At 45.9% G+C, this 23,605-nt stretch overlaps 1 protein-coding gene across 1 annotated transcript; it reads left to right on the top strand.

The window, feature by feature from the left end:
* Nucleotides 1-9: 9 nt before the first annotated feature.
* Nucleotides 10-19,954, top strand: NSDHL (NAD(P) dependent 3-beta-hydroxysteroid dehydrogenase NSDHL). Its single transcript, XM_090060561.1, has 8 exons — nucleotides 10-113; nucleotides 1,888-1,938; nucleotides 4,371-4,532; nucleotides 5,343-5,489; nucleotides 10,089-10,217; nucleotides 13,172-13,314; nucleotides 14,494-14,596; nucleotides 15,382-19,954. The coding sequence occupies exons 2-8, from the start codon at nucleotides 1,912-1,914 to the stop codon at nucleotides 15,712-15,714; spliced, it is 1,044 nt and encodes a 347-aa protein (XP_089916687.1). The 5' UTR covers nucleotides 10-113; nucleotides 1,888-1,911; the 3' UTR covers nucleotides 15,715-19,954.
* The last annotated feature ends 3,651 nt before the right edge of the window (nucleotides 19,955-23,605 follow it).

The raw sequence follows: 23,605 nt of genomic DNA, 5'->3' as shown, positions 1-23,605 counted from the left end.
GACTGGCGGCGAGGGCCCTTTCCGATTGGAGGATGTGGAGCGGGGGCAGGCCCTCAGGGGAGGAGCGGGGCTGGTGTCGTTCTGGCTGGGTCCGGCGGCGGGTCGGGAGTCAGGTAGGGATTGGGCTGCGGACGCAGCTTGGGGCCGAGGTCTTGGGGGAGCGGGGCGGCAGCGCTGCGGGCTCGTCCCGGTTGTCAGGTGTCTCCTCGCGCCGGGGCGAGGACCTGGGATTTGCCCCGTAGGCCCGTCTCTCTCCGATGTCGCTGCTACGGTCTTCCCATCCCGCCCCTTGTTCCTTCAGGTGCAAAGAGAGAGCTCGGCCATGTCTGTCAGCCGGGGCAGGGGGCTCAGCCCGAGGCCATATTCGTCCGCCCAGCCATGACGTCTGGCCCACAGGGCTCCCCACGGTCGGGAAACGTGATGGCGAGGGCCGTGGGGAGGGCCACCCTTCCACCGCTGCCGGCTGCCCAGGCCCCAGCTCGGGCCGTGGGTCAGACCGCTGCCCATCCAGCCCACCAAGGAAAAACGTTGAGCACCACTGAGTTTAGCAGTAGTAGCTTGAGCGGTACCCCCACCATGTTTGCCTTGGGCCCCTCCTCCTAACTCCTGGGCATCCAGCAGTTCCTCATTTCCAAGGCTGATTGATGTATTACAGCGCTCCCTGCCTTGTAGAGGGACAGGGCAGCTGCCAGGCAGGGACCAGTCTGAGCTTGTACTTGTCTCCTCACACATTTATCTCCTCACACCTTGAGGCTCCCTTGAAAAGATTTTGCGTCACCATGCTAGCACCATGGTGTTGTATACAAATCTTTTTTTTTTCCAGAAAGTTTTTAAACCTAAGATTGGGGAGAAAACCTTGAAAAGGTGGAGGGACATGCATCCTATTCCAAAAACTACAGTCAAAAAGAAGTAAAGCAACATTTATTATAGTTTAGGGGTTTTTGTAAACCCTCATGATTTACAGGCTGCACTCCCTTTTTTGAATGTTTAGGGTTGGCAATACTACCCTTACCCATGGGAAAAATCTCCCTAATTAAAATTGTTACAGCTGCCACCTTATCTGCTACTTTCCTCCATTGCTGTTATGCCTACAGATCCAGTCTATTGATCCTCATTGGAGCAGGAAGTGTTCTGGACATGCTTACACAGCAAACATTACATTACATGTAATGAGGGGTGTGCCCCCCAGATCTGTATGCCAGGTGAGGGTAGACTGCTGCTGTGGGCTGGGGCTGCTAGTGGGCTCTTCCCAGCAAGGGGCTGGGCTGGGGCTGTGCTTGGGGTGGGCAGCAGTAGTGCTGGGAGGTGGGGCTATTGGGGAGGGGCTGCAGCCACCCCAAAATTTGCTGTGGCCTATGTAGCAGCACCACTGCCACCTTGAGCACAGCCCCAGCCCAATCCCCCTGCCAGGAAGAGCCCAGTACCACCCCTAGCCCCAGGACGTAGCAGCACAGATCTGGGGGGCACACCCCGCCATGCCCTCCCAGGGTGTGTGTAGCGGCAGGAGCTTCTCCTGAATGAGCCACAGCTCTGCTCCGCGCCCTGTCTCACCCTGGCTATGCAGTTCCTGCCTCTGCCCCACCCCAGCACAAGCCCCACTCCCTCCCTCACTGTGGGAGCCTCAATTTGCCCCGCCTCCATGCTCCTTCCCTCCCCCCTTGCCTCTTTCCCCACAACAAACTTACCGGCCAGGTGCTGCTTGCCATGCTGCCAAGCCACATATTGGCAGTTGGATTGCTGATATGGCTTGTTAAAAATCGGCCATTGATATCAGCCCCAAAAATCTCTGTCTGTGCACCCCTACTGATTTCTGTTGTACTCAACTAGTGAGTTTAGGAATGATATGTTAAAAGTCATGTACAACTTGATTCTTTTTATTTTTTCAAGGAATTTGATTTACACTGAATCCTCATGGAAATGGCTGCACGACTCAGACCAGTAAGTGCAAAGAAGTATTTTTTGTAACATTGTTGTATATATTCACATAGTTCTGAGAGGAGCACCACTACAATGTGGTCTAAAAAATTAGGGTAATACACATACTGAAGACAGGGACTTTCTTTCATGAGGCTTGAATTGCTTCAAGAATATTGCTGCTATGAAAGTGATCTTGAATTGTCAGAGGATCTGTTTCTGCTGTGGTTGCTCCTCATGCTCTTTTAACAAGGTTCAGGTCCCTGCTTAATACACAGCCAGGTTTTATCTGCACTACAAAATCAACAGGTCTTGGGATTTTGTTACAACTGTAGTTGTTCCTTGATAAAATTGATAGTGTCCCACATTGCCCTGGAGATGGGGTCCTAACTTTCTTTTTTGCTAGGCATGTTGCTGAAACTTACTAAAGCTATTGTAATGCTTGTCAGTCTAATTTTAAAGTGAACCTGAGTTTTTAAAGTGGGGGAAGGTCAAAATTCAGCTTAGTTCACGAAATCATTTGAACTCCAATAAATTGTACACATCATGGGTAAATGTCCCTCATTGTGCTACTTTGTATATTTGTTGTTAGGGGAAATTCCAGCACTTCTAAACTCTTGACTGTTCTGTCACTACTTCCTTTGAGATTTTTTATTTAAGGATATGTGAAGCTGAGAAAGTGGGATTGGCTGACAGAAAAATATTAATGCGTTTCACACTGATAGTTGCAATGCTGGATCTCACTAGGCCAAAGGGAAGATGAGCACACAGAGAAATCTGGACTTTTCTTGATTTTGGCATGCTTGCTTATTTGGTTAATTGGGAAATAGGACTAATTTTAAGCAGTCAGCTTAGAGATCCCTGAAAATAATGTGCTTTGACATAAATGAACAAGTCAGTAGACTTCTCATTTCCATCCTGAACAAACTGAAACTTAGCAGCATGTTCCTTTTCTAAAAGCACAGCACTTAGAACCCATTGAATAATTGCCTTTCTTGTGTACTTTCACTGGGATAATATTTCTTTTTCAGATTAATAGAATAATTGCGGAGGTGGGTTTTTTGTGCAGTAACAAGGAACAAATCAATTTACAACCAGGACAGACTGTTCTTTGTATAAAACTCATCTTCAAGTTCATCATTAGCTTATTCTGTATTGGTTCTGAATACAGAAACCGTTAGACTCATTCCATTTAGGCAAGCAACCCAGACCAGAGAGTCTGATAACTGTTGACGTTGAGCACTGATTTAAAAATAAAAAAGCTATTGACTAACTTTTATAAACACAAGCTATGGCTCCTCTTGGCTTCCCCTCTGCCTTTATATGGACCTACAAGTGCTTCTTACAGCTTTGTGTGACAGCTGATTCCCCTGCATCTCCACCATGCTGCACAAAACCCCATGGGAATGAAGTTGAGCAAATTAAATTCTTTGAAGGGTATAGAAATATATTCAGGATGCCTCTCAGGACAATTGTTGCCAACGGTAGAGCAGATCGTGTTCTCAAGACAATTGAGGCTAAGAGTTATAGTTATGGTCTATCAGCTATGCTTTGGTTCGCATGAATCTTCTGCTGTTCAGTCAACCTTTGGAAGTAGATATGAATTCTGCCATCTGAATGATGGGGATTTTTGTATGAGAAGGATTTCTTGGGATGATATCTCTTATTGGACCAACTGCATAGTTGGGACAGGCTTTTGAATGCAAGGCATTCTTCAGAGATTTTTATATCATTTAATGCTTGCTTATTTGAGAAATTGGTTGGAGAGATGGACTAAATGGAGAGCAAGTATGTCACAGAATCCAAGAGCCCTAGCTATCCTGGACTGGTTTTTTGGGTTAAGAATCGAAAAGGAATTTGGAACTTCATCAGTTTACCAGCCCCTGTTTAGAGGAAGCTGAACAGTTTATCTAACATTGAGAAACCAGTACATTGGTTTGCATCTGAGCAAAATGTGAACACATTTTTTTACAATCCATGTATTGAGTTTAATACAGATATTGATTTTAATACATGTATTATACAGAATTTGGCTCTTTTTCTTTTCAGAATGTTTCAACACTTTTTTCTTGTCTTTGGCTCCTAAACAGATTGTTTTGCTGAGTACAGTGACTAGGAACTTAAATTACTCTCATCAAAGTTCACCCCATAGATAAAGAAATCAAAGATATACCTCTCTCTTTCATGGCACAAGCTCATTGATCAGAGATTTTCCTACATAGGAAGAAAACCCTGCATGTGTGCTGCTGCTTATTTATTGACATAGATCTCAGTGAGTTGCTTGATACCTGGAGTCAGATTCCTCCTATCATCCTAATTATTACTGGCTTGTCTAATTGCAGTATTGGGGAATATGAACTCTGAAAGAGAGTTTAAAACCATTATTTGTATGATCTTGCAGAGTTTAGAAGTGTTTAGCTGGGTGTTTATGCTTTTCTCCTTTTTTCCCTCTGCAGGCCAGTAAGAAATGCACTGTGATCGGTGGTTCAGGGTTCCTTGGCCAACACATGGTAGAGAAATTGTTGGAGAAGGGCTACTCAGTCAATGTGTTCGATATCCGAAAGGGGTTTGAGAATGATAAAGTGCAGTTTTTCCTAGGAGATCTCTGCAGTAAAGAGGTATAATTGAGTTAATAATATACACAAGCAGATACGGGCATCTTTTAGAGGCTCGTTCCTCAAAGCAACAATCTTAATTTTGGTATGATGCAACAAACCTGTTCTTTGGCTAGTGGAAAAGTTCCCCTTAAGCAGTATATCCTGGAAGAATTACAGTACAAGCTGTGAATGGATGCTTAACTATGTCTTCCCTTTCCTTTGTTCTTTCTCCAGTGACTCCTGATGATCCTCCAGAGGACTTTCTTCTGCAGCTTTTTAAATCCTCTTAATGATTGTTCAGCCTGAGTATCTCTATAAAATAGGGCATGTACCTGCCTTAGTGTAGAGATATTCATTGCTGTGTGACTTGGAACATTGCTGTGTGTGACCAGGGGAGAACTCCTAGTGACATGATATGCCTCAGGCCAGTTATGCTTCCTGGAGCAGGCAGCATAAAGATGGATAGTAGCATGCTATTTAGGGGGTTTAAATCCTAGCAGGGTTCCATGAAGAGTTTTCTAATTCTGTCCAGGGATATTTTTGGCCTCAGGCTTTCCCTAAATGAATAAGGTATAGCTGGATCTAAGTGAGCTCCAAGCCTTAAAAGGCAGCTGAGTTCCTTTATGGAAGGAAAATAGCTTGCACAGCAGAAAGGACACTGCTTTAGAGATTCAATGACTCATCCTTTCTTTTGATTCTGTTACTGCATGAAAGAAATGGAGCCTGAAATAGAGCTGTTTAGTTTTGTATGTGTTCATACTACCTATACCTTTTCCAAGTAGAGAGCGCTGCTGGTGTTTCATTGCTGTCTTGTCTCACGTGTATTCTTAGGCCCTGCTCCCAGCCCTAGAAGATGTGACACTGGTTTTTCACTGTGCCTCACCAGCACCTTCCAGTGACAACAGGAAGCTGTTTTACAAAGTGAATTGTATAGGAACCAGAACAGTCATTGAAGCATGCAAAGAATCGGGTGTAGAGGTAAGGGGTTAAAAAGCATATGGCGGCATGTAAGATGCTAAGCCCCTGATATAATGCCACACTACAGCGGCAGTATTGAAGAAATAGTAACCTAATGCCTTCAGGAGCAGCTACAAAACACATGCACTGTTTTTGCTTTAGACTTTTTGATATCACATGAGCTTTATTTTTTTATTTCTGCCTAATGATTTTCTCTGTTAGAAATTCACAAATTCTCTGATAAAAATTACAAATTCTGTGACTAAAATCCATGTTTTTCTGTGATTAAAATGAAACATGAAATCTCTGTTATCACCAGAATGCTCTGTTAACCAGAGTTTCCAGCCAGTCGGCTGGCCGGATGCAGAGGGGGAAAGCTCATATACAACAGCTGCCACTGCCACCCATCACCCATTTCAGATAACAGGAGTTGCAATTCCCTTACTGCAGGGATGCCGGATAAGAGAGAGAGGTCTGTGTGTCTGTGTCTGTGTTTTTCCTAATATTGAGCCTGAATCGGTCTTCCAGGAGTTTGTGGCCATTACTCCTACTTTTCCCCTCAGGTGCACTGTTGAACAGTTGCTTACTGAGCCCTTGATGTACTCCCATAATGTAGCGGTAAGCTGCTACCAGGTCCCCTCTCAGCTTTCTTTTTTTCAGGCTGAAGGGTCCCAGATCCCTCAGCCTTTCCTCATATGGCTTGCCATGTAAGGCTCTGATCATATGGGTGACCCTTCCTTGGACTCTCTCAAGTTTGTCCATGCCCTGGATGTGTGTTGCTCAGAACTGGACACAGTACTCCAGTTGTGGTCTCACCAGGACTGAGTAGAGCGCAAGCATCACCTTCTTGGCTTTACTGGAGATCGATTTAGGCATCGATTGATACATGCCAGAGTATTATTTGCTCTACTGGCTACAGCATCGCATTGCCAGCTCATATTCATACTGTGGTCTATTATTACCCCCAGGCTCCTTTTAATTTGTGGTGCTAGTCAGTTTGGTGCTGCCAAGCCTATAAGTGTGTTGAGGGTTGCTCATTCCCAGGTGGAGCACTTTACATTTCTCGACATTGAACTTCATCAGATTCCGATCCGCCCAACTTGCTAGCCTGTGTAGGTCCACCTGTCTTCAAGCATGATCATGCTTCCCCATAACTTGGTGATGTCCACGAACTTGGCCAGTGAACTCTTCACCCCCACATCCAAATCTTTCATAAAGATGTTGAAAAGTACTGGACCAAGCACCAACCCCTGTGGGACACTGCTGCCCACTTCTTGCTAGGATGATACAGACCCATTCACTATGACTCTCTGGGTCCATTCCTGCAGCCAGTTTCTCACCCACCTGACTGTTTTGGAGTTAAGCCCACAGTCCTCTAATTTTCTTACAAGGACATCGTGGGATACTAGGTCAAAGGCCTTTTGGAAGTCTAGGTATATAATGTCAACCTGCTGTCTGGTGTTCATATGGCAAGTTACCCGGTCACAGAAGGAGATGAGGTTGGTAAGGCAAGACCTGCCTGTGACAAAGCCATGCTGGCTGTCATTCAGAATCTTACCTTCTGCAAGCTTATCACAGATAGACTCCTTGAACTTTTCTAGGATTTTCCCTAGGCTGGAAGTTAAGCTGATTGGCCTATAGTTGCCAAGGTCCTCCTGCCCTTCTTGTGGATGGGCACAACACTGGCCCTCTTCTAGTCCTCAGGGACTTTTCCAGAACGCCATGAGATCTGTGTGGGGCATGGTGGGGCAGGCTGCAGCTAGGTGCTGGGGCTGTGCCAGGTTGTTCCTGATGGGAAGCTGGACCAGGCTACACTCAGGGTGAGCAACAGCAGTGCTGGGAGAGGGGCTATGGGGGGGCTGCAGACACCCCAAATTTCACCATAGATCCCCCTAACTCCTCCCAGAGCCACTGCCCACCCCAAGCACAGCTCAGCCCTGCCCCCATTGGGAACAGCTCAGCACATCCCTGGCCCTAGCCCCCAGCTGCAGCTTGCCCTGCCCCCCCATGGTGCACGCAGCAGCAGGAACCACTTCCCCCCCCACCCCCTGGATGAACTGTAGCTCCAACCTGCAACCTGCCCTGCCCTGGCTGGGCAGTGACTCCCCAAGCCCCTGTTCCACTCCCTCCCTCACTGCAGGGGGTTTGATCTGCCTCCTCCACACAGCTTCCATCCCTTCCCCCTGCCCCTTCCAACACAACAGACTTACCAGCTGCCCACAGCTGTATCGGAAATCGAATCAGGATTGGCTGATATGCCTCCTTAAAAGTCAGCTATGAATATCAGCCCCCAAAATCTTTACTGGTGCACCCCTAATGTGTGTGTGTGTGTGTGTGTATGTGTGTGTGTGTGTATATATATAAAAATAAAATATATTCTAAATACCCATAAATTTTGATTTTGGGATTTTTTATCATGGGGAATCAGAGTTCCCCCTGCCCCCTTTGCTCATCAGAATACGGGTCCAGTTGTGGCTGTCTCCCTTCTTTCCCCACTGCTTTGTGGCACTGAGCAGCCCTGATATGCCAGTGCCCTGCCCATGCCATTGCCCCTCACTCCAAACCATAGCCTCCAACCCTGCTGGTGCCCCTCACTCCCCACTCACAGCCCCCTGGCCCTGCTGCCCCTCACTCTCCACCCGCAGCCCCACACGCCCTACCTCCCCCAGCCCTGGCAGAGGGGGCCCCCAGCTGCCAGTACTATAGGACTAGGGACTTGGGTCCACAGCCCTTTGCTCCCCAAGAAATGCCTGAGCCTCAGCTTCCCCTCCCCCACAGATGGCAAAACTGAAGCAGAGCATGTGGCCAGGGGCCGAGGCAGGCTGCCCACTGTGGGCTCAGGGCTTCCCACTCTACTGCCTTCCCCCCAGGGCCTCTGTGGCTCAGCAGGTGGAACCCATCACAGCAGGGCAGAGTGGGGTGGGGGGACTTGGTGCTGTTGCCAGGAGCCCCAGGTTGCTGGTAAGGCACCTCCTGCCTGTCTAGCAGAAGTGGTGGGGACACAACTCCATGCTGCTACTCCCACTGCTGCCAGGTGGGCAGGGGATGCTTCATAGAAGCAAAGGGACTCCCTGCCTCACTGCCCTGCCCTGCCCTGCTGCAACAGACCCCACCTACTGGGCCACGGAGGCCCCAGTGGGAGGGCAGCAGGGCAGGGAGCCCTGGGCCCCCAGAGGGCAGCCTGCATCCACTCCTGCCCTGCACACAAATCTGAGGGGCCTATGTCCCCCATCTGCCCCCAAGAGTGCGAACAGTGGTAGGGAACCAACCCCCAGCCACCCCCCAGATGAGCCATCCATGGCTCTATCCCACTTTCCTCCCAGTCCCTGTGGCCGCACATTCCTACTCAGGCCCCGGACTCCAAGCCTCATGCACTGTCTCAGCTGGGCAGCGCCTCCAGCCCCAGCCCTGCCCAACTCTGTCCCTCACTATGGAGGCCTCAGTTCCAACCCCCGCAACTTACCTGCAGAAGCTGCTCTCCATGCTGCCTGACATGCCACGTGCATGTGTGCGCATGCCCATGAACATGGCATGCCCTGCCTGATCCCCCTCCTCATGCTTCCACCAGACCCTTGCAGGCTGGCATTCTGCAAGCCTGCAAGAGGAAACCTGCCATTTCTTGCATTTTTCTACTTTAAAGGAGAAAATCTACATTTTTCTCCTTTAAATGAGAAAATCTGCATTTTTCCATGGTGAACAGAAAACCCAGATCCCTGCTAATGAAATGCTCAAGTGCTGTTTGCATGAAAGACTGTTTTTGGGGGGTGCAAAAGGGAGAAGGAAAAGGGAAAAGTTGGAGATCGTTCATAGAATATTCAAGTGCCAGGGTAGAGTTAATAAAACAATACACAAGATCATATTCTACATGTGAAATATGGAGTCCAGCCCAAAATTGCACTCCTCCTATTATAAGCTGTTAGGAGAAAACTGGTTCTGCATTGCTGACCTCCGGCTCCAGATTGAACTTCACTGAGCAAAGAGTTAATCTGATTCCAGAACCTGTTAGAAAATGTTCTGTCAATTAAAATGTGAATGCTGTTTAAAAATAAAGAATTAATATAATGTAATTCTGATCTTCCATGTGCATGTCTAACTTCTCATTTTATAACCATTGGGCCACACGACTCTCCAAAAAATAGAGATGATTTGTTCATTGGGGGTTGGGTTATGTTCAAGTACTTCTCAGACATGTTGGTGGTAAATGCTGGAAGTGCTGTAGTGTGCTGGGCAAACAGGATAATTGGGTACTCAAGTTTTCCTCAAACACATTTTCTTCTTGATTGGCAGCAGTTGAAATTTGCTGATTTATCCCAGAATTTTCCACCTTCCTTAATAAGATTATAGCTCCTTGAAACAAGGACTATCTTCCTCTGTTTTGTGCCACAAAGAGGAATCTCATGGAGCTCAGTTATGTGTATATGGTCTTCACCATCTGTATAGTTGGATAATTTTCAGGATATCCAGGAACTGCATTTTCAATGGAATTGGCTAAATAAAAACTAACTTTGGTTTGTTTGCAAGGGGGGTGGGTTATATTGGATTTTTACTCAGCCACTGTGATCAGTGAATCTTTGTTGTATCTTTTAACAAATGACCATTTTCTTCCACATCTGTTGTCAGAAACTGGTGTTAACTAGCAGTGCTAGTGTTGTCTTTGAGGGCACAGACATCAAAAATGGAACAGAAGACCTCCCTTATGCAAAGAAACCTATTGATTACTACACAGAAACCAAGATCCTGCAAGAAAAGGTATATGGCATTGTGATATTAATGCTACCATTGTTAACAAAATTGGATTTCCTAAAATGGGGTATGCCTTCCTAGCAATGTAAATGGCTAGCCAGGATTGGAATAGATGCCTCCCTCATTTCTGCTTTCATTGTTTACAAAAAAAATCTCTGGATTTTATAGTCACAAGGGAACCTTCAACAAGTGACCCAGGTATAACCCACACTGCACTATTTGCCTGAATTTTCAGGAAGCCTGAAAAAACAGTTCTGAGGCATAAAAAAATTCTTAATTATTTCACCAAAACTGAATCAAATTAAACCCCTTGCTCTCACCAAAGAGATTCAGCTACCTTTAGGTTTGCTTTGAGGCGCAGTGATGCAGCAGTGTACAGGTTGCTCTCACAGAAGCTGACCGTACTGTTCATGCCCTCCGGGTAAATACAGAGCTTTGGTTTCCATGGCTGTCAAACCTTCTTGTTGTGACTATAGTATAGTCACTTAACAGAAAAGAGAGAGAGCGCCAAGTAAACTTGTGGAATATGTTATCAGGAAAATAACTGAAGATTATTAGTTAAAGATGTGTTTGCGTGTGTGTGTACCTTTGCATTTGTAGTGAAAGAACAGACAGTGCTATAGCAAGGGGCAGGGGGCGACCAACCCAGGCACCAAAGCGAAGGGGCGCCAACAAATGGTGTCCAACCAGGGTGGGGCATGGGGCAAAGCTGTGAGCGACACATATGGGGAGGGATGGGGGAGCGGCTTCTGCTGCTGCATGCACACCTGGGCAAGCATGGGGGGCGGGCTTGTGCCCCCCAGATCTGTGCGTGGGGCAAGGGTGGACTGCCCCACAGGCTGCCCCAGGTGCCAGACTTCTTTGCCACAGCACTGAGAACACAGGACTGAAAGGGATATTCTAGGTGACTGAGTCTAGTCCTGCTATCACATCATCTAGTCCTGCTATACCTTTTATAATTGATTCATAGATTCATAGGCATTAAGGCTGGAAGGGACCTCGAAAGATCATCAAGTCCAGCCCCCCACCTAAAGGGCAGGAAGTCAGCAGGGCTCGTGGGATCCCAGCAAGATAGACATCCAAATGTCTCTTGAAGGCATTCAAAGTAGGTGCTTGAACCACCTCTGGCAGTAGTCTATTCCAAACCTTGGGGGCTCGGACAGTAAAGAAGTTCTTCCTTATGTCCACCTTGAAATGATCACGGAGGAATTCATTACCATTCGATCTTGTCATCCCTTGGGGCGCTCTGGTGAACAGATGTTCCCCAGATCCTGGTGGTCACCCCTGATAAACTTATAGGTGGCCATCAGATCACCCCTGAGCCTGTACTTTTCCAGGCTAAAGAGCCCCATGGCTCTCAGCCTGTCATAGTAAGTCTGTTTTCCTGACCTCTGGTCATGCGCGTGGCTCTTCTCTGGACTCTCTCAAGCTTCTCCACATCCTTTTTGAATTGTGGAGCCCAAAACTGGATGCGGTACTCCAGCTGTGGCCTTATCATGGCCAAGTACAATGGGAGAATGATGTCCTGGTATTTGCTTGAGAAGCATCTATGGATGCAACCCAACATTTTTCTTGCTTTACTAGCTGCAGCATCACATTGAAGGCTCATGTTCGTCTTGTGGTCAGTTATGACCTCCAAGTCCCTTTTGTCCAAAGTGCTAGCCAGTGTAGCACTGCTGAGCCTATAAGCATGGTGTAGGCTTTTCCTCCCAAGGTGGAGAACCTTGCATTTTTCAGTGTTAAATGCCATCAAGTTCTCGTCTGCCCATTTCTTGAGCCTGTCAAGGTCAACCTGGATTGCCCTCCTGTCCTCAGGTGTAGATGCTTTACCCCAAAGTTTGGTGTCATTGGTGAACTTGGCCAATCCACTTCTGATGCCAATGTCCACATCATTAATGAAGATGTTGAACAGTATAGGCCCAAGGACAGAGCCTTGAAGGATTCCACTGGGCACAGGGCACCATGACAATTGATTTCTGTCAACCACCTCTCCCTGGGTCCAACTATATAGCCAATTCCCCAGTCAGCGGATCATGGAGAAGCCGAGGCCACAGTTGGCCAGTTTTGCCAAGAGGTGATCATGGGATACCAGATCAAAGGCTTTTTTAAAGTCAAGATATATGGTATCAATCTCTTCCCCCTTGTCCAGGTGATAGGTCACCTGGTCATAAAAGGATAAAACTTTTACTTTTAATCGTAATATTGATTAAACTTTAAGTAACTGATTAAACTAATGTTGCCCTCACTACTCCTATTGGAAGTTTGTTGCAGACCCTCAGTGCTCTGATGGTTCAAAATCTTATAAATTTATTCAAGGCTATTTGTTCTTGGGAAGTTACTGTGGAAAGAGCAGAAAGATGAGAGAAAGAGGAATTAAAAAATACTGTCAATTTAATCTCAGTTGGAAATGCATTTGAACACTTTTGTTACTGAGAACTTCATGTTAACAAAAATTTTAAAAAATGCATCTTGCATTTCTCCCGCTTTGGACAACTGAAGTCACTGAAGCCTGTTTCACTTTCAAGTCCTTAGTGCCTTGGAGCTTTGGTTTTAAATGCAGCCATCTCATATTTTAAATTAAACACAAAGAAACCATGACATTGGGGCCTATTATAAAGAGTATCAACATAATAAACTATTTTACTACTTTTAAATATTCAGCTGAATCTCTGTCTTGTTTGTCTTCTCTCACTTGAGATAGCAGAAAATAAATTGCAGTAACTTACCACTTGTTGTATCCAGGTGTAAATCACTGTAATTTAACTATGCTGTGAGATAGGAGTAGATGAGCCGTAAGTAGCGGAAGGTTTACCCAGAAGAGCAGTGGGGTACAGCTTCTTTTTAATGAGTAACAGTTCAGGGAAAACAGCTCAATGGTTTGATGCAAGAGTTGCATTTCTAAGTGATCTTTTAGTCTCTCTAGCCTTTCTAGCTGAATTAAGTGTTTTTGTCGCCTGCAGGAAGTGCTGAGTGCAAATGACCCAGATAAGAATTTCTTCACAACTGCCATTCGTCCTCATGGGATATTTGGTCCCAGGGACCCCCAGTTGGTTCCCATCCTCATTCAGGCAGCAAAGAGTGGAAAAATGAAGTTCATGATTGGGTGAGCATCTTACACCTGTATGTGAAATATGATGTCAAAACAGCAATCCTCTTTCAGAAGGGAATGATGTTAAATGTGTAGTGCTCAAAATGTAGAATAGCCCACCAGTATTAAGTCAAAGTTTCTGCCATGAGATCCCTTTGAGATTGACAGACTGTTACATCTCACAACCTGTCTATGGGAATTTCTTCTCAGAGGACAATGAGTTCCCTAGATACATACCCACCTACTCTTTGACACATGAAGCAGGATTGATTTTCATGGCAGAGAGGGTGTTGGTACCACACAAACCCATGTAGCGTAGAGAAACTACTTCAAAAGGTTTTTGTGCAAGTATCTCACAGCAGAGATACTTGATCCATATGGTGAAAATATTGATAGTGACATTACAGGTCAAACTATCATTCCAACTGTAAATATGATAAATCGATTTGCAGTGTCACAGCCCCCTTCAATCCTGCTAAACTTTGCTCAGTAGTCCAAGCTGATCATTCATACACAAAGACCTTGGATAAATATGCTGTTTGAAGTGTTTCAAGTGCCTTTAAGTGCTCCAGAGAATGCAGATGCAGGTGTTCACACCTGAAAAAGCCCTTCAAAAATGGTCCTTGAAAAAAGACTGGTATCTTTGGAGGTACTTCCTGAAACATCTGCACCCTCCTCAGAGCACAACAGGGAGTTGCTCAGCCCTCTGGCATTCCCCAGTGCTCTGCTCTCTCCCTCTGCTTGAAGTTGGGCCAGCATCCAGGAAGTGCTCTTCTGTGCACATGTTTGTCCTCACAGTCTTCTGGAGTCTGAGAGGCTTAAAAAGATTCCTGCACTCCAGTCAGGGGTCCTTTATGGTGTGTGACTTCATACACATGTCTACACAGTGCTTAAGCATATCAGATTTAAAGCACTTCAGGATTTGAGGTGCTTCACATCCATGCTTGTTTATGCCCTAAAAATGATCCAGTTATAATCATCTATCAGCCTCAACCAGATGTAGTAGTGCTAGTTTGTGTAATATTAACTTTCCTAGCACTGCACTATTCTTGTACTTAAGTTTCTTACTGCAATGTTGGACAATAATTGAGAAAGGGGAACCTGGGAGTAGTTAGGTTGTTTGGCAGTTTGCGACTTCCAGATATTCAGCCTGCCCCACACTCAGTGGCAAGTTTTTCCATTTTTTCTTTGCAGGGATGGGAAGAACTTAGTGGATTTTACTTTTGTGGAAAATGTGGTCCATGGGCACATACAGGCTGCAGAACATCTTCACAAAGACTCTCCCTTGTGTGGGAAGGTAAGGTATGAGTCTTATGCATGACTAGAAAAGCCAGTGTGAGGTAAGATAGGCCTCCATTGCTCATCACTATGCATTCTGCTTTGGCACATCCCTTCACCAGGGGCTAGCTAGGGTAGGCACCCTACCCAAGATTTACTTACAGTTCCAAATTATTATGATCAATAATGGAATAATTAGTGTTGACTCTTTTCTTCAATATTAACACCTCTTATACAGTAATGAAAGTATCTCACACCTTTTGGGTATCTTCTGTTTGCAGACTTAATCAGACATGTGCGTGCAATGACCAGTCTGAGCAGCCACAAAGGCTAATATATATAAATGTATTTAGATTTAATTTCATAAGATTTCTTGCCAACAGAATTACAGCCAAGGTTCTGAACACATCTAAAGTACAATAACTTTGTTGTGACAAAACACACAGTCTTCAGCAGCAGAAATTCTCAGAAGCCTATTTAGTATGCCCTACTTCTGACATGTCTCAAAGCCACTACTTCCCAAGACTGAAGCTATTTCACCATGGATGCTGTGGCACCATTTAATTCTTTAAGCAATTACTAATAGCCCAATGAATTGTTAGGGGAAATGGGCTCTCTAAATAAGGAAGTTACATGTTGTTCTTCTAGTGTAGTTTTTCAAGTCAGATATAGAGCTGATCTGATTGGAACAATCTTCATGGCAGAGCATTTTAATTCCCTCAGGAACAGAACGAGTGAGGGTATACAAAAAGTGTGTGAACAGTCTTATTTTAATTCCAAAGGTTTTGTCTTCCTCTTTTTCAGGCATTTCACATCACAAATGATGAGCCAATCCCTTTCTGGACTTTCTTGTCCCGTATCCTGACTGGTTTGAACTACGATGAACCTAAGTACCAAATCCCCTATTGGCTGGCTTATTACCTGGCTCTCCTCCTCTCTCTGGTGGTGCTGCTGCTGAGTCCGTTCATTACAGTCAAGCCCACTTTCACCCCGATGCGGGTTGCATTAGCTGGTACATTTCATTACTATAGCTGTGAGCGGGCCAAAAGGGACATGGGCTACAAGCCGGTAGTTAGCCTGGATGAAGCAGTGGCAAGGACTGTCCAGAGCTATTCTCACTTACGCCAAGCCAAATAAGGAAGCCTAGAAATTTTCCTCATCTCCTAGTCACTTTTAACAATATAACAAGGGCACTGAAGAGACTTTAATCCTCTGAACAAAAGAATCTTCCCTCAAGCCTTTCTTATGGAGTGCAAGTTTCCCTGGTTTGGAAGGCTTCATCCTGAAGCTGGGCTAACAGTGCATCATGCCTGTCATTCCTTTGATGTAACTGACATTTTTAAAACAGCTACCAAGCCCCTGTGGGCTACGTGTAAATGTACACCCAGCCTTCTAAATACCAAGCTAACACATCTGCATTCCATCCCCTGCTCTCTGCGCCCTAATCCTAGGTTCTCCCGCTCTGTTGGCCACCCTTGTTTTTTTCTAATGACTGCCAGTTGGATAATGGAATAATTCTCATGACTGGTTTCTCCCTGTGAAGTGGCCTTTGTACAGAGGAGAGCAGTGGAAGTAGAGCACATGCCAGGCAGGGGCTCCACAACCATCTGCTTTAAACCATTAAAGTTTGTTTAATTTCCCAAAGACAACTGTTGATTTCTCTTCGGTCTGGGGTGGTTTGTCCTATTCCTGTAAGCCAGATGGGGGAAGTAGTAAAGGGTGATGGTGCTCATTTTACAGTTCCTCTTAAAATGTCTTAAGTTCTTAACATTTCCTAGGGAATCTGTTATTTAATTTCTACCTAGAAACATGCATCTTCTTTGAAATAACACCTCTAAAATCAAGAAAAACTTATTTCCTAAGACTGTTTCTTCTTTGAAATAGCAAGGTTATTCTGAACATGTCAGTGTGAGTGGGATTTTACAAGATTTACTCCTGTAAAACAGTATAAATGAAACTTGTCATTTAGTACACAACTTTTTCCGTAAGTCCATTTGCTTTCCATTTTGATTGCACTTGGTTGGAATTGCCTGATATGCAGGGCCTGCACGTGCTTTGGATGTTTCATTGGACAGCTAAATTTCCTGTATGTTAGAGCAGTCATTAAAAGAGAAATTCTTCCCTGTAAGACAATGGCTATTGTAATGCTATTTTGCTTCCTGTGCTATTTAGTTTGACATTTAAAAATTCATTTAAATTAATTTTCCATGAGCTCCAGGTCCTTATAGTTAAAATTAATAATTACTAGATGTTGGCACGGGGAAAGGCCAGAGTTCTTTGCACAGGTAATAAGGCACAATAAATCCCAATCCCATTTGAGTATTTAAGTATTCCTAGAACACACATAACTGTGAAATAGATTATTTAAATGTTGATCACTTTAAAAGTTAGTTAATACTCTTAATATCGAATGTTCTTATATACACAGTGAAATCAATGATCCATCGAGATGAATGTTTAAGTTCACTTTGATTTGCTGCTAGTATCCAGAGCACAATTCTTAGCAATGAGTGGAATAGAAATCTTACAGTCCCTAAGTATGTAGGGAGCTGCTTGTGATGCATTTTTTTGCATCCATGGTCTGCCTCAGTTTCAGTAGAAACCTTTTCCCATGGCCTGAGCTGTATTTTATTCTGCTTAATACTATGGCAAAAAATATTTAAAGACACAGTGATGATGGCACCAGCGAAGGACAAAAATGAAGCCATCCTTTTGCCATTGATTTTGTGGCAAGAGCATACATCAGCCCTGTTTGTCCTTAGTAAACCAAGATTTTGTCCTATGTATAACTGTAAGGGCCTAAGATTTTTGCTCCTTAGTGTTTTTCTATAACTGTTATCTGCCATGGTGCTGCTGTAGACGTGGCTTCTCTTACTCATTTCAGTGCAAATTCTATTGTGGAAAAGGTGTTTGCTATCTAAATGAAACATTTTTCAAGTACCTACTTTCTTGGCTGACCTGGCCATCCAACTAACTGCTGGGATCTTGTGGATCTTGGCCCTTTGGCGTGTAGGGCTTTGTTGCCAGGCCTTTGTGAAATGCCCCCAACATAACTGACTTCAAGGAGTGGGGAAGATTAATGTGTAGTAAGTACATGTACACTCTTATCCAACATGCGCATGTGCAAGTACCTGGTTTCTAAGATGTTATGGTATTCAGTTACACTTCCAACTTATAGCTAGTGGAAGAAAGACTGAGTGGTTAGGATTTGGTACTTGGGAGGTTAAGGATGTATCTGAGCCTAGCAGCTAAACACTGATTATAGTAGCCACTGGCACACAGGGAGGAATGCGGTTAGTGTCCTGTTCAGCTGCCTCTCACTGCCCAGCTGAAATAACCAGGTACTGAATTACAGTTGCATCAGCTGGGAGCAGCTTCAGGACAAGTCCACAGCAGTTTTCAGAATGGTCATCTCTGGCACTGTAGCAGGGTAGCTTAACTACTTATCGCTGTACACCTAAGGCTCAAGGGGCCCTGTGTTTAATTCTTGTCCTACCAAGGACTACCAGTGTTATTTTGATCACATCCCTTATTATTCTGTAAAATGAAGCTAATAGTATTGAGGTCCCTCATAGGAATGTTGTGAGAATAGATGCATATAGTTTGTGAGACACTCACATAAACATCTTAAGACAGAAACTGGAAAACAAGTCGTTAAAGGTAATATTGGGAATAGCCTCTAGGTGGCATTTGCCACTGTACAGCACCTATCCATGTAACCGTGGTGGTCTGGCTATGATGGTTCAGAGACAGCAGAAACAAACTTTGTGAGATGAAATCTCCTTTAGTGCACCTACCTGTAGAATTGCAAGAGATGAAAGACAAGGAGGCACTTGAAGCATGGAGGCTTGTCTCCTTTTTCTCCTAACTCAACAAATGGGTGCAATAAAAGCTCACCAATCTAGCTTTTGCCTATTCAAGGAGTACCACACTGTCTATCCTAGCCATCCCAAGCAATTGTAAAGGAAATGTGTTCATTTCCCTTTACCACTGCAGAGTTATTGGACCAGAAGGTATATGATAACTAGATGTTAGCTAGCAGGTGGTGATGGTATAAGAGTAAGAACTACTGGAACTTCAGGATTGCTTGGAGAGGTATGATGGTAAAATTCAGCGGTGGCCAACCTGCGGCATGGGTGCTACAAGCAGCACAGACAGCCTTTGTGTGCATGTGGCAGATCAAGGAGGGGATAGGCAGCACAGCAGCAGATAGGGCAGGAAACAGAAAGCAAAGTAGCAAATTGGTCAGGGAGCACAATGAAGGAAGCAGAAGACAGGAACAGTGGATCAGGAAGGGAGCACAGGGCTGGGAACAAAGGAGAGCAGCAGACTGGGTAGCAGAAGGGGATCATTTGAGCATTTGAGGAGTGTATGGAGCTAATTTGTGTTATACCTGCCAAAAAGGTTGGCTGCCACTGGTATAATAAGCAACGCTGGAGTTAGAGTTTTCCTTCAAAAACCCAGTTTGTGTAGACAGAAATAAACTAGAGAAAATATTAATGAGGTGCTCTATGAAGGCAGGAGCAGTCTCCCTCTGCTGGTAAGTCACCAAGATGATTAGACAGAATTAAAATTAGATTGACCAGCATAGTACTCCCTATAAATCAGGTCAACTTCTACTTTCTTTTTAAGATAGCATCTATTGGACTTTAGTTTCCAAACCAGCTGGAAACTCTGCACTATTCTGTGTTAAGTCTGACATCCATGTGACTGAAATTCTAGCCATCAGATCAGAAACATCTCTTATCTGTAAGGGCTAAACATCTTTATACTTACCCAGCGCTCCGGTTCTCATTATTCATGGTTTTATCAACATTATCCCTACAGCACACAGTTAGCCAAATACAGTTAGCCCCCACAGTGGCTCTGCCCTGCACTTATTGCAAGTACTTGATATGAGGTACAAATAAAGTCCCTGTGTGTGCTCTTCCTTTGGGTACCTTGTGTAATCTAATGACTGTGGAAGCTTGGCCAGATGGGCACATGAAATGTAAATGACCATATTAAAATAACAATGCATCTTGCACTAGAATGCAAGATCATGACTGGGACCATACCAATTGATTTCATCTCCTGTGCTAGTTGCAGATGTACCCAATATTTTATCACGCTAAACCAGGGATGGGCAATTATTTTGGCTGGAGGGCTGTTTAATGAGTTTTGGCAAGCATTTGAGGGCTGCAAGCATAGCCTCGCCCCTTGACAGGAGCCCCGCCTCCTGGTTGCTATCTCAGGGCTGGAATTCCCCACACCTCCTAACCTCTGACCTTTGCCACCGGAAGTTCCTCCTCCTGCCTCCAGAAGTATTCCTTTTGGGAAGGGGGTTCACCATCTTGGAATGGGAAAAAAATTATATATTAAAAAATCATACATTGACAATAGCATATTTTAGTTTTATTTCAAAATATACTTTTGTCCTGGTTTGTGTGTGTTTTGTTGTATATATAGAGGTGATTGCATAATAGCTCAAAATGAAGTCTTACTCTTGTATATTGGGGGGGTGGAGGAGTGGGGGTAAGGGTGGGTGGGTATGTGGTTTGTGGGGGGATGTCGGTGTGTGTGTGGGTGTGGATGAGTGGGTATTGGGTTTGTGGGGGCTGTGGGGTGTATGGAGGGGGAAGGTGGCTCGGTGTGTGGGTGTGTGTGTGTGTGTGGTGGGGTGTGTGAGTGTAGCAGTGCATGGAGCTCCCCCCCCAGAAGCATGCGAGTGTGTGAGGGGGGAAGGTGTGGGTGGGCGCAGTGGTTGTGAAGTGTGTAATTGTGGGTGGGGGAGGATGCGGTTGTGGGGTTTGCGGACATAGGCAGCATGTAGGGGGGACATGTGCCTCCCCCACCGAGAATGGCTGCTGCCAAAGCCACCGCTGGCTTCTGCAGGCAGTTGCTGCTTGCACCTACCCCTGCCCTTGCTGCTGACACGGCCAGTGGCAGCTGCAAGTGGTTCCCGCTTGCCACTCATCACCCCCCCACCGCTGACACTGCGCCTGCAGGTAGTCCCTGCTTGCTACTCACCACTGCCGACACCGATGCCAGTAGCTGCAGGCAGTCCCCATTTGCTGCTCACTGCCATGGTGCCCCCCTATCTTGGGAGGCACCAGTCTTTCATGTTTGTGGGTATGGTAGGGTGTGCATAGAGGCTGGGCAGGTGCAGGGTATGTGGGGTTGGGGCTGTGCACATGGGTCCCTGCCGATACCACAGGGCTCTGGCTGGCAGAAGCCAGGAGGAGTCACCTGTTACCTGGGCTGCCTAGAAAGGCACCCCAGCTGCAGGACCACCCCAGCCCTGCTGCGGGCCCAGGGAGCAGCAGGTTGTGCCACTGCCAGACAGTGCCTGGGCCAGGTGGGACCTAGGGACCCCCCGTGGGATGGACAAAGACCCACTGTGGGCCATATTTTGTCCACTCCTGTGCTAAACCATTCATAAATAACTGCATATCCCTACGTGACTGTATCCTCCTTGTTAAGACATCATCATTAAGGCATATTTATCACAACAGGCATTCAGTGTCTATCTGGAGTTTTGTAAATGTCTCCATAGACTATCACAGCTGCAGACTATTGCAGATTCTGCCTCATTCATGGACCATCACCAGTACAGACTATTGCTAATTCTGCCCCATCCTTAAAACAACTACCAAAAGCAGTGTCCTGTGAGCAGTGCCTCAAGGTATTCCATTCAGTCAATCAAGACCCACCCCATTTGACTGAAGTGTAACCTCTGGACTGATCAAAGCTTTCAAAAACAAGTTTCACACCTGGATGACCCAACACAGGATCCAAGCAGTTAGCAAATGTACTGTGATGGTCCTGCTTTGTTCAGACTTTACTTGACCAACTATTAAGGCAGAATGCTTTGAAGCTATGCAGTGGAATGGTATAAGAATAAAACAGAGTTGCCAGCAAAGTGTGCACTCCAGGAGAGGGAGAGAAATCATTGCAACATTGTACCTGTACCCAGCTGATCATTAGGGCTGTGCGAAATTTCGCCACCAGTTTTGTTTTGATGCTGTTTTGAGGTTGAAACGGCAAAATCGAAATGGAACAGATATGGTCGAAACAGTCTTGAAAAAAAACAAGGCAAGTCAAAATGTTTCTACGTTTCAATGCTGTTTCCACATTTCGCCCATGGGCTATAATGGGGAAAGTTAAAACAGCCCTTAACTTTGTCATTTCTGGCCAGATTTGAATGAAACTTGCAGCAGTGGTAGTCTCTTCTGAGGGCATGAAGCATGCCAAGTTTCAAGAAGATAGATGCAGGGAGGGGTTGGAGAAACTGCACCCCAAAATCTTGAAAGCAAAACTCACGTGACATGTATGTGTTAAGCCACAGCAGGGTCAAAACTGCAGGGATGCCATCCCCTGTGGACACCACAAAGCCTGCCAAATTTCAAGAAGAAACTTGCAGGGGCTTGCAGGAAACTGCACCTCAAGCTACGGACAAGCAAAACTCGTGTCATAGGTGTGTGTTAAGGTGCAGTGGGGAGACAGCTGCAGACCTGCTAGCCCCTGCTGAGTCCAGGGACCCTGCAAGCTGTCAAGGAGCTAGGTGCACTGGGTTCTGGGGCCCTGCACCTCTGGCTGCTGACAGGCAAAACTTGTGACATGGGTGCTTGTGCAACTGCTACCTCTCATCAGGCACCAGGACTGAAGATCTCCCATCACTTGCCACCATAGACCTGGGGGTAGTAATTGACTACAGTATGAACATGAGCTGGCAGTGCGATGCTGTAGCCAGCAGGGCCAACAAAATGCTGGCATGTATCAATTGATGCATCTCCAGGACAACCATTAGGGCTGTGCAAGGCTTCGAACACAGTTTCGGATCCGGAGCAGCTTTGGATGCGTCAGAATCGAGGCAGCACGTCCAAGTCGAGGCGCCGCCTCGTTCAGCTTCCCGAAGCGCTTCAGAGCCACCTCAGAGATCCGGCCACAGGATATAATGGGGAAACAATAAAATATCTATCATTTTGTTGTTTGTTATCCAATTTGGATGAAATTTTCAGGGATGGTACACTCTACAGAGAGGATGAAGCCTGCCAAGTTTCAAGCTGATCGGTGCAGGGGTTGGGGGGAACAGTACCCCAAATTCTTGAAAGCAAAACTCATGTCATGTCTAGGCGTTACAACATAGCGGGGTGAAAACTGGAGGGGTGGTAGCTCTTAGTGAGGCCACAAAGCCTGCCAAGTTTCAAGAAGATTGGTGCAGGGGTTTGGGGGGAACTGCCCCTCAAGCTGTGGACAAGCAAAACTGGTGCCATGGGTGCTTGTGGGACTGACCGTCTCTGGCTTGGGGCAGGGAGGGGAGACGAGACACTGCTTCTGGCCTGGCTGCTAAGCTGCTGTGTTCCCAGTTACCAATCAATCAATCATGATTCACTCAGGGACCAGGGACTCAGGGACCAGCTCAAGACACAGAACCCGGCTACTACATAAAGACATAAGGAGCAGTAATTAGCACCTACAAAATCAGACTAAGGAGAGGAAAAAATCAATACAGACAATCAACTGCCCCAAGGCAGACATGGTCTTGGTATGAGTTTTGTCTGTCAGCAGCCAGGGGTGCAGGGCCCCAGACTCCCCTGCACCGATCTCCCCGACAGCTGGCAGGAGTCACAGCAGGGGCCACCATCCCTGCAGCTGTCACCCCGCTGCACCTTAACACAGGCCGTGTCACCCATGGCACCAGTTTTGCTTGTCCACAGCTTGGGGTGCAGCTCCCCCCAAAGCCCTGTACTGATCTCCTTGAAACTTGGCAGCCTTTGTGGCCTCAGTAAGAGCTACCAGCCCTGCAGTTTTGACCCCCCACCCGTGTTGTAACACACAGCCGTGACAGGAGTTTGGCTTTCAACAATTTGGGGTACAGTTCCCCCCAAACCCCTGCACCGATATTCTTGAAATGTGGCAGGTTTCATGCTCTCATCAGAGGCTACCATCCCTGCAAGTTTCATCCAAATTGGACAAAAAACAACAAAGTTATAGATATTTAATTGATTCCCCATTATACCCTATGGCTGGATCTCCAAGGCAGCTC

The sequence above is a fragment of the Crocodylus siamensis genome, chromosome 8 (genome assembly GCF_052110815.1).
Source record: "Crocodylus siamensis isolate JL-2025a chromosome 8, ASM5211081v1, whole genome shotgun sequence".
Lineage (NCBI taxonomy): Eukaryota > Metazoa > Chordata > Crocodylia > Crocodylidae > Crocodylus > Crocodylus siamensis.
The sequence above is the reverse complement of the archived record's forward strand: the minus strand, read 5'-3'. Positions and strand labels throughout refer to the sequence as shown.

Bases quoted from the DNA above. Each gene is read 5' to 3' on its own strand.
- NSDHL (XM_090060561.1), top strand. From the start codon at position 1,912: ATGGAAATGGCTGCACGACTCAGACCA. The intron at 1,939-4,370 runs GTAAGTGCAAAG...TTCCCTCTGCAG, and splicing joins TGGCTGCACGACTCAGACCA to GCCAGTAAGAAATGCACTGT. The intron at 5,490-10,088 runs GTAAGGGGTTAA...ATCTGTTGTCAG, and splicing joins GCAAAGAATCGGGTGTAGAG to AAACTGGTGTTAACTAGCAG.